Raw genomic sequence first — 10,759 nt, 5'->3', positions numbered from 1 at the left:
AGACTAATTTAATATGGATTTATATACAAAGTGTCTTGTTTAACATAATGAATATCTAATCAACCATGAACACAGGAAAGCAATTTCACCAAAGTAATTGAAAGCAGACTTTGTTTATATGACAAAGAATATTGCTACACTCTTGGCACAGGATAGCCCAGAGCTCTAACTCAACATTAAATCTGTCTGTTCAAGCACCAGTTTGAAATAAATGGGTAATCTCTCCTTATGAGAGAATGTAGTAACTGCTAATTGCAAAGCATTGCTCATCTGCTGGTACTTGGTCAACTCTGCATCCAATTGTGCCTTGCAACTCTAAAGATGCCATAAATTACTTGTTTGTATAAGGCTCATCACAAAAAGCTAACACTGCAGAAATGTATTGTGTTTCTGTTTGGTGGTCATTCAAAGGGTGGCCATTTCATGACATACTAACACATCCACAGAAATAGTGAGGAATAGTGAGGAATGCCACAAAAGGGTGTCAATCACCAAATGCCTGACAATTAACAGCTGCAGTCCTCTGCCGCCATCTAGTGTTCAGGGAAGATTCTACTAACAATTGTTTGTATCTTTGTGCATGATACATTTTGCATTCTGTGAACTTCTCTCAGTAGATAAAACATTACAACAAACTGGTGCTTCAAAGGAATTTTATTCCTGAGTGAGTGTACAGTGAAGGCAGAGGTGCTCAGATCTGTCAGGGCCAGAAGCAAATTTCATACATTCCAAAATAACTGGTTATTCAAAATCTGAATTTGAAGCTCAATATGCCACCAAGCAAGAGATAGAGACAAACAGTATGCAGATTGGCACAACCAATATCATGGCATCTCCACTGACTCCTTATGTGCCAAGTAATAAATGTGATTACATTACACACAAATGTGCAAAAAGACCATCTTCAGCAGCAGGGCTATAATAAGCAAGTATTTGCCCCCTCTTCGACTGAATCGATAACACTTGTTTTTATAGTTACATCAAGATATAAAATATTTTATGAAACAGCTTTGGTGAACAATGTATATATATATACACACACACACTTGCATATAAAAGCATAGGAAATGTTTAAATATTAATTCTAGAGATAAATACAAAAAAGTTCAGAGTCCACTATTGCACAACAGCCAGGTGAGGAGAGAAAGGAGTGATGACTGGAGCAGCTGTCAGTTCCTCCTTAGGGTTTTCTGCGCCTGTAATACACAACAGAATTCAAATCAAACCCTCCAGCTATGCATTACTGAGAAGACTAAACACTATTCTCAGATATAACCCAGAAAGAAAGGACAGCTTACTTGGGGTATCCATGATGCTCATAACCAGGTCCCATATTTGACCCAGCCCTCATCTCCATAGCCATGGAGCACTGGGAAGAAAAAAAACAAACAAAAAAACAGTGAAATTTAGGGCCCATTAGAACCTTTAAGTGTTTTTGTCTTCCAATTACTTCTTTGTTCAATAAATAGCTAACATGATGAAATATGCACTGTTTGAGTAATAATGCTACAATAAATGGGCGGATCGGGTGGCGGAATGGGTGTATTACCTAAATATTTGATTAGATATACATTACATAATTAGTTAGAAGAAATGACTAACCAGTGTAGTAACTTTACATTGTCTAACATTAAGCAGTTAAACGTAAAATTAAAACAGGTTTCATTTTACTCCAGCTTCAACATTTTCTTAAAGGACCATAGCAAGTTTCATGTCAACAAAACAAGTACAGTATCTGGATTGATAATTTACATTGTTGTGAATGGGATGCCAGCTTGTTATATCTCCACTGAAGAATTACAGATTATGGAACGTCTGATACAAATTAATTTTCAGACAAAACAACAATTTGACTGTAAATATGCCTGTAAGTGTGACAAACATACTTTACTCAAACGTACGATGCTTACACGAAGAAAAGTGGACAGGGTTTTGGACCAATAGTTATGGGCTAACTGCCTCTAGCAAGTTCTGCTTACACATGCATGCACATGTTCATCATATCGTCTCTAAAATGGTCCATAGTAGCATACATGAGTGATAGTAGTTATTAATAAAGAATAATCACTATAATCAATGGTATATGTTGTCTTCTCACCCTTGTCTCAACATCTGTCCAATCTCCGTCCATACGCTCACCCTTCTTGGCGGGGCTGCCTTCCGATGATCTCCTCTTGCGGCTTCACAGAAACAAAGGCATGGTGACACAGTGAACCATCTCTAAACATCATTATATTATCAAGCTGAGCGGCAGCTAATTATAATTGGCTGTGGAAAGCTACCTTGGGCCTGTGGCGTGCTCCTGTTTCAGGGTCTCTATGTCAGTGAACTGGACTGCTTGTCCTCCTCCTCTGGTTTTAATCACCTCACCCTATAAAAAGAAGAGCGTGCATTAGGTAGTGAGTCCACCGCAGACCCTTCTTAACATCCCTAGATTCTTTTTCCAATAGAATGTAAAAGAATGGGCATGTTGCTCTGCATTGTAAAAGGTGCTAAGGGCTGAGCATGGGCTGCTGGGTTCAGAGTTTAAAATATTTCAATTTGTGTCAAATATCTTAACCGTTTCAGCTTATTTACCTTGATAAGTTTGGTCTGGATCTCACCATCGGAGGCAATCTCCTGATGCGTTAGCACATACTTGTCACACTTGGACAGGACCTTTTCACTGGGGGCAGACACCTTGATGGAATTGGGGATGATGGGCTGCAAAACTGTATCCAGGTCCACGCTGGAGGAGGGCTTGTGGTCCACCCATTTCTCACCACCAGCAGAGCGGGAACGGCGGTGCAGCGGTCGTACCGGTGTCGTCGTCTACTCAGATCAAGAGTGGAGGAGAAATGAGTGACTGTGATTTTTACTGCATGGAGAGACATCCCATTAGTGGTCTAAACAAAATTTAGCATTTAGGACCAATGATTACATTAAAGCTTGACAAAATGATCTGCAATGACACCGTGCTTGCTCCCTCAAAAAACAAGCACAAGTTAAATATATGATCAAATATGGTTAACATATCACAAAAATTTCAAAGTCATGTGTTTCAAAGAGAGCAGGATATTTTAATAGGTTAGTAAACACTATATTATTATGAACATTTTCACATTTAAGCTTGGGGAAAACAACCCCAAATACTCCACCTGACTGAAAAAACACAACGCCATCATCAGAATGGTCATGATGAGAATGATAGGGGAAACCAATTTTCTTTCCGCTCTACAACCTCATGACGCTCCTCACAGCTAAAGCACTGACCCTGTAGGTTCTCTCCTCTAGGTCTACATCGAAGGTAGGAGAGGGGGACCGGGCTTCTTCCTCCTTAGCCCAGCACATGCCTCTCCTCCTGACCTGTCTGGCTACAGGGCCTGATGGGATGGGGGATGTAGTGGTTGTACTAGGGGAATCGCAAGCCTGGCTGCTGTCCTGGGCTGCCCACTGCTCCCACACACTGATGCAGGAGGCCACAGACAGAGAGCTAGTGGTGCTAGGGGTGGGGGAGGAGGGCCTTGGCCTCGTCTCGCCCTCTAGAACTCTATTGGCACTGGCTGGTAGTGACCCTGGCTCTGCCCTGACATGGAGTGAATCATTAAAGCACTGTGGAGCAGAGTGGAAAGACTGCACAGTTACATACATGCACAGTTACATACAGTTAGTATACAGACACAGCAATCACATTAAAATTAGATGAATGTTACAGTGGTTTGAAGAATAAAGTGCATTTTCTAGGGAACTATACATGCATTTAGGTAATTAATGATCAGTTTAGTCTGGTCAGAGTCTGTGTATTAGTTGTGCTATGCATAATAGCTCAGTTAATGTTAATTATGAAGGGACAGAATCGTGTTACCAAATGATAATTCTCATGCCACCTAACGGCCTTTATGTTAGCAAAGAAGGTAAATAGGAGGAAGGGCTAGGAAGCTGCTCTAGAGGCGCATGTCAACACAACGTACAGGCACAGGTGAGGGTGAGGCTGATCTCTTCGCAGGGGTGCGTTCCTCTCTGGAAGGTCGCTGAGGCTGCATTTGACGTGGCGGAGGCTCAGGACGACCTGAACTCTTGCTCTCTGTCACAATGGCCTTGAGTTGCTTCAGCTTCTCATCTTTCACCCAGAGCTTGTTTTGCATCTCCAGCTGCTTTGCATTAACGCGTCTCACCTGCACAAATAAGAAGCATAATGTTAAAGGATAACACCAGTGACTGGACAGAGTTTTATTGTCAGTGGCTAGCAATGACTTAACAATCAACACCAGACAACTTTGGTTACATCCATTGCCCCGTCAGAAACTAAACTGAAACAGAATTCCATCATAGTTCCCATGTTGCTAAAACACGACCCAGAGGCTTAATTAGTAAGTTATCATTGTGACAACAGAGCTACACACTGAGGAAACAGATATGCCCAAAAATGCTGTTAGGTTAACTTTGCCATTTTCCACCTAGGTGGTGCAGGCCACTAGAAGTCAAAGAGGTCAAAGTTGTTTCAATGATCAAATACAAACATACACACAAATGAGAGATTAGATGCATTTTAATGCACTAGGAATAAGTGAACTGTATTACAGTTATTGGGAAAGATGAGGGAAGCCAACACTATCTCAATGGTGACAAATCTGCCAAAATGATAGCAGAAATGTATCTATGGTGGCAAAAGAACATGACAGGATTAGCAAAAAGCCCCCACATTGCTGCTACATTAACAGCCTATGATAGACAAACAGGCAGATAACCTGTTTACACCCCTTTGTTATTTAAATGAGAGCTACTCACACATTCTTTCTCCCACTTGAGCTGGGTGTCTGTGACCATGCCGTGCATGTGCTGCTCCATACGTCTCTTCTCAGACAGCTCCCTCTGCAGCCTCTGCTCCCTGGTTTCCAGCTCATGCTGCAGCGAACGCTTGTCCACCTCATATATATTGGTGGTTTTTTGCAGGATGTCAATCTGAGACAGACCCATATCAGACATAAGAAACTAAGCAACATTATCTACAAACCAACAATCTTAGAGGAGGTTGGGATCTTTTGGTTTCTCACCTTGTATTCTTGCATCTTGGTCTTCTTCTCTAAGCGATCAATCTCAGCCTTGTAATTCTGGATGATTTTGTCCTTCTCTCCCAGTTTGCCAGTTTGTTCATGAATAAAATTGTTTTTGGAAACAAGGTTGCTGTCCAGTTCCTGAAGCATAGACTTCATCATGTTGGCTAAAATAGTATGGAGAACAAATGTGAGCCCAAACAACAAATCCAACTGTATAATTAACCTGGTAATTGTCCAAAGGAGTGAGGGTGGGACTAAAATGCCAGCAGTCACCTGCTTTGTTGTACTCTTCAATCATTGTCTGCCTAATCCTCTGTCGCTTCTCCAGAGCTTCGATCATCCTGGGCAGGGTGATGTCATCGTGAGGGTCGATCAGCTCACAAGAGGGCAGGGGCGGGAAGCTGTGCACTAGGTGGTTAATAACAGAGGGCACATCTAGGGAACAGAAAGAATTTACCATGAATAGAATACACATAAATCCTGACTCTGACTAGCCCTTTTCTGTGAGCGAGTACAAGATATTCCATCGATGAACTATTTACATGTATTGTGGTTAAGTAGAACAATTAACCACTCAGCTTTATTTAGTATAGTTACACTATATTGTGCATGAGTATTACCTCTGTCTACTGGACCACCACGCTCATCCAACTTGCGAGACAGTTCCTCTTTAAAGGCCTGGTTTCTGTGACGCCGGCCTGCAGCGAAGCCACAGATGGGCCTGTCCACTGGCCGAGCCACTTCCACCTCCTGGGTCATCTCTGCAAAGCGCATTACCAGCTGTGCAAACAGAGCACATTTTGCTCCAGATTATTGCATAGGAGTCATTGTCTCTCAAATAAAAAGGAACTTATATTTTTTATAAAAATAAAAGGAAGATACACAAACTTCCTAAAAAGTGAAGGATGGACTTACCAAGCTTTCCTCATAGTCATCAGCCTTGGGATTGACACACACAACCATTCTAACTTTTCCTTCTCCGTCAAAGTAGTTCTTGAATAGATGGGTTACTTTGGAGTCTCTGTAGGGGACCATCTATGAGGGAGAAATTTACATTAACTATATGGATCATCAGTGAATATAATGACAGTGTTCTCTGCTTCAGTCTGATAAGAAATACGAACCCTGTTTGTGCCACACATCTGGTTCTCGCGAAGTACCTCAATACATGTCCGTAGGGTCATCAAGGACTGATTAATGTTACCTACAATGAAGAAGTTGTTTAATCTTGCATGAATTTAAGCAATATGCAAAACAATACTTTTGCTGATAAGTAACAAACCTGCTTCACGTAAACGGTTGCCTTCTGCCCTTGTCCTACTGGTGCGCTCACTTCCTGCCAAGTCCACCAGACACAGCTGACTCACAGACACCTGGTTCTTATCCTGAAACACAAGCGCAAAAACTCATTCACATAAAATAAACAAGTATGGATCTGATTTTATAATTGGTGCATATATCATAATTTAAGCATCCAAATATAAATCATTACAGAACTAGAACCAGCTCTGGGACCAGAACTGGAATCATCCCACTCCACACAGTCAACTTCAACTGACCTGGAGAATGTTTTCTCCATCTGCATCCAGGGGAGCCTGAGCCAGTTTGATGATGAACACACTGTGGGAGCGGCTGGACTCTCTATTCAACTGGGTGTTAGCAATCCTCCTCTTCTTCTGACCTGGAAGAACATTATACAAGCTTCTTTTCAAGCATTTTTACTGACAGTTAGCCACTATGGATGCAATTTAAACATTAAACCATTTTGGGCACAAAACTACAATTGCCCTCTCTAACTTTTCCATGACCTGCTCAGAGAGAAGATTAACCGAGGTCATTCCCTGGTCAGAGCTGACCCTGAGGGCAGCAATACCAGGTCAGTCAAATCTAAGATCATCAGCGCAGTGTTGCTTATATTTTTCCTTATATTTGTTTCCTAGATTCCCAATTGCAGATCTTAGCAACGTACCTCTCCAGAATACTTCAAAGGCCTCCTCAGTTGACTTGACTTCAACCTCTATGCACCCAGCCACATACATGTTGTGGTTTTGATCTTCTCTGAGAATTTTAGATTGAGGCGGTCTAGATTGAGAAAATAAAAGGGTTAGTCGCTAAAGATATTGAACTGCATTTTTCATGCAACAGATTTGGGATAAGGACTGACAAACATTTGGATGCGGGATTTTTGCGTTCCAGCCAAGTGATCAGACAATTACAATCATAAAGCGCCATACAAAGCAACAGATAGCAGGAATTAAGACATTCAGGGGATCTGCCACAACAAAGGACACAAGCAGCAGGGGGTATTGTAATGATTTCTGGACTAAAGGGACACTCGTCATCACTTGAGACATTACAAGGTGTTGCCTGCAATCAATGGCTCTGTCAAATTATCAAAGTTTAATCTTGCATTTCCCCAAGTCGCATAACTCAGATAAAAGATTTTAATTGTTGAGATCACACTGGTGCATTAACAAGATTTCTTTCCTACAAGGAATGGTTACAGAGGTTATGGAACTTTGAGAATGTCTCCAGCGGTGATGAGTGTTTCCTATTCCCCCCACCCCCACACCCCATTTACAATTCAGAAAGCACACACTTGTGTGCAGGAAGCTAAATTTTGTTAAATGAGGCTACTAGTCTGGTGTGGTATGCACTGATAACATACATGAACTCAGTGTTCTGTCGCATAGGTGTGCCTCCACCATTCCACCTAACAAAAGAAACAGAAACATTTTATCTGCCAGCTACTCTACCAGGAAGGAAACAGCTCTAATGATCACTACAAATTAACAATCTTTTTAATATCTGACTACTCTTACACTAAACTGTTAATAATAAAGTCATGATACAGATTCATTATTTTCCTGCAAATCCTTTTCAATCAAAATATCAAATTCCCTTCAGTTCACATTGCCTGAACTCACTTTGGTTTGATTGGGTCATACGGAGTTTCCTCAAGGAGATCATAGATGTAGTTGTTGTAGATTTCTATGTAGGAGACAAAGACACTGTAGCTGCTGTCCTCATCCACACCATCTGCCTTGCAGGCCTCCTCTGGCTTAATCATGTCAGCAAATTCAGGATCAAGCTTTTGTCTGAAAATGTCAAAGTAGTGAATTACAGTTGGTGAAATAAATAGACATGACTGCATCAAATATTTATTTCAGCAGATTACTGGCATTTCACAGCACTCAAACTTACTTGGAGGAAGGAGTTTTAGGCACAGATGGCTGGTTTTCCCGCCTTTGGCGCTCCAACAAAGCATCAACTTCATTCTGTGTCTCCATTCCATTTTTATCGTCTGTCTTGAAAACCTGAACAAATAGGAAGAATGGCATTAAATAAATTGATTTAAGATTCAAGTCTACAGATTTTACAAAGGAGTGAATATAATCAAGACACTCTGACAAAGTGTGGGATATAGAAGATTATATGCAGAGATTCTTTAGTGCTACTCTCTTACATATCTTCTGGCCTGGTACGAGCCTATGCTGTTGAAGATCATGTCAAGGGAGCGAGGTAGAAGTCCGCCCTGGCCGGGAGAGCCAGTCATGGTGAAGGTCTTACCACTTCCTGTGACCCCATACGTAAAGAGCAGCCCTACAACAAAGAAGCAATAATGAAGAAGAGTAGAGAGAATCTTAACTGCCAATCATAGTCCCAAAGTTATTCAAACCCTGGTGTCTGGGTATACTTGTTTAAAATGTAGTATAAAAAGGATAGTCAGATACTGCAGCTGTTGGTAGAAAGTAGCAAAATCAGGCAGATGGGTTTAATTTAACACAGCTATCTGTTATTGAGAATCATACAACACTTCTGCCGTTGGCCAATACTCTTACCGTTTCTTCCATGGATGAGGTCATCCACAAGAGATTTGGCAACATCCTCAAATAGCTCCATCTGAGATGTTGCATTTCCAAAGACTTTTTTGAAGGAATACTGTGTCTGAGAGGTAAATGAGATGGGTTGGGCTATTCAGGTTTAGCACATTAGAATATATGAAACTTTAAATAATCACAAATTGGGTGAATAACGTTAAGAAACATTGTGTAAATAATGTATTGACTACTGTTACATTAGCTTTATATAACTACCTCTTTGAACTCTCCATTCCGATTGGCTTTGAGGCCATCTGGTGCGTGCAACTGGATGGTGGTGCTGCTGATTACTTCAATGCAGCACTCCTCATCTTCGACACCTAAAGGTCGTACACGGCAGTACACCTGATCAGAAATAAAAATAACATAAAGTTAAATACGGTAAAATGCGTCCCAGACAGAGAAGGTTCTAACATTATCGCAGTTACCACTTAATCACTAGTAACTTAGTTGCTCATTCTAGGCTTTGAAATACCTGTAAGTGTTAGCAGCGAGCTGTAACTAGCTAGCTATGGTTTGCTTACTCCTGAAACTAACCTTAGCTAGGTTAGGTGTTTTTTTTTTTATTATTATATATGGGTAACGTTACTCACCCCAACAGGGTCTTTCTGGTTGCTGGAAGGTTTCTTGGGAGGTCTACGAGGGGTTCTACCCTTCCTGAAAAATAATTCAGATTTCAGTCAAACCAGCAACAATTCAGTGTTAGCTTTGCGTTACATTAAGTTACGCTACGTTAACCTAGCCGTTGGCTAGTCAGCTGGTTAGCCAACCAGCTAACGTTAGTTACCGTTTGTTTAGACTCCGTCGTCATTGCCGTATCTACAAAATAACAATAAGAAACAGCATACTACTCGTTGACAAAATATTTTCAGCATGATACATAAAAACTATTCAGCACTACTCACATCGGCCGTATCATTGTCACTTGCTGCTGTTTGGTTTTCTTGTCTGTTTTGCCGTTCCCGTTTTCAAAGTTCGAACTTTCCCTCCGCCTCGAACGCAAGGGATTTTTCAAAAAGAGCCGGTCGCAACCAATAGAATTCGACAACAACCGAGCACGTGTTTCCACCTGTACTTCCGGTATACTTGGGACGGCCTTACAACAATAAAGGCCTAGTAAAAGTCAAAAGGGTATATCACTTTTCCACAATAAATCTGTGGGCTACAAGTGAGCGGACCAAATCAGACACAAATAACAGTAAAAAAATAAAAAAAGGAAAACATAACATACATCAGGGAGCCTCAGGAAAAAATAATATTCAGTTTATTGACAATATTTAACTTTTCCACCCTATATTTTCATTTTAGACAATGGCCTATGTATAAACGAAAATAGCCAAAAACAAAAATCTCATTAATCAGAAAATCAGCATTTTTGTCCCTCATTACCACAATAAAGATTACATATTTGGAACCGTAACAATTTGTTTTCATTCAGGTTTTTAGTTCAGCAGTTAATCCAGTTATTTTTTTGTAAACACATATGCTATTGCACTGGGTGGGTCTGAGTGTTTTGAACACCGCAAGGATGTTGCACACATGAGCTGGAATGGTATAAATGGGTATGATATCACTATACAGCCAGTATGGAGTAGAGCATATGAGAATTGACAATATAATAATAGGAGACCATTTTAATTGAAGAAAATATATCAATAGTTGGGGTCACAAAGTTTAAAAACAATTCACAAAATTGGTGAAAGAAGACATATAGCCTGCCTACTTGAAGACAACAAGGTGACAAATTCAAAGCAGTGTTACCTATGCAGCTGTGGTGCTTGGGGGATAATTGTGGCTTTGTTCCATTTCTGTCACTGTTTGGGTCTAACTACAAGTTGAGGT

General features: G+C 40.8%; 1 protein-coding gene and 1 non-coding gene across 3 annotated transcripts; both read right to left on the bottom strand.

The window, feature by feature from the left end:
• Positions 1-506: 506 nt before the first annotated feature.
• Positions 507-9,903, bottom strand: kif23 (kinesin family member 23). 2 transcript variants are annotated; one of them, XM_071896486.2, is made up of 23 exons: positions 9,823-9,903; positions 9,511-9,574; positions 9,134-9,262; positions 8,879-8,984; positions 8,503-8,639; positions 8,241-8,353; positions 7,964-8,134; positions 7,705-7,749; positions 7,006-7,118; positions 6,596-6,717; positions 6,319-6,421; positions 6,161-6,240; positions 5,952-6,071; positions 5,657-5,816; positions 5,310-5,471; positions 5,034-5,200; positions 4,768-4,941; positions 3,951-4,154; positions 2,578-2,811; positions 2,283-2,371; positions 2,099-2,180; positions 1,299-1,369; positions 507-1,196 (listed from the first exon to the last, which is right to left on the bottom strand). In XM_071896486.2, the coding sequence occupies exons 1-23, from the start codon at positions 9,834-9,836 to the stop codon at positions 1,181-1,183; spliced, it is 2,676 nt and encodes an 891-aa protein (XP_071752587.1). In that variant the 5' UTR covers positions 9,837-9,903; the 3' UTR covers positions 507-1,180. The 2 variants fall into 2 exon arrangements, with proteins under 2 accessions (XP_071752587.1, XP_071752588.1); XM_071896487.2 differs by lacking the exon at positions 7,705-7,749.
• LOC139909457 (Z30 small nucleolar RNA) lies at positions 6,845-6,941 on the bottom strand. The gene has a single exon (XR_011784516.1). It is a non-coding gene; the product is annotated as a Z30 small nucleolar RNA (small nucleolar RNA).
• Positions 9,904-10,759: the final 856 nt, after the last annotated feature.

The sequence above is a fragment of the Centroberyx gerrardi genome, chromosome 4, assembly GCF_048128805.1.
Source record: "Centroberyx gerrardi isolate f3 chromosome 4, fCenGer3.hap1.cur.20231027, whole genome shotgun sequence".
NCBI classification, from domain to species: domain Eukaryota; kingdom Metazoa; phylum Chordata; class Actinopteri; order Beryciformes; family Berycidae; genus Centroberyx; species Centroberyx gerrardi.
This window is presented reverse-complemented; position numbering and strand designations above follow the sequence as displayed.

Bases quoted from the DNA above. Each gene is read 5' to 3' on its own strand.
- kif23 (XM_071896486.2), bottom strand. The intron at 6,072-6,160 runs GTTCGTATTTCT...TCTCCCTCATAG, and splicing joins AGATGTGTGGCACAAACAGG to ATGGTCCCCTACAGAGACTC. The intron at 2,372-2,577 runs GTAAATAAGCTG...TTCTTTTTATAG, and splicing joins TCCAGACCAAACTTATCAAG to GGTGAGGTGATTAAAACCAG.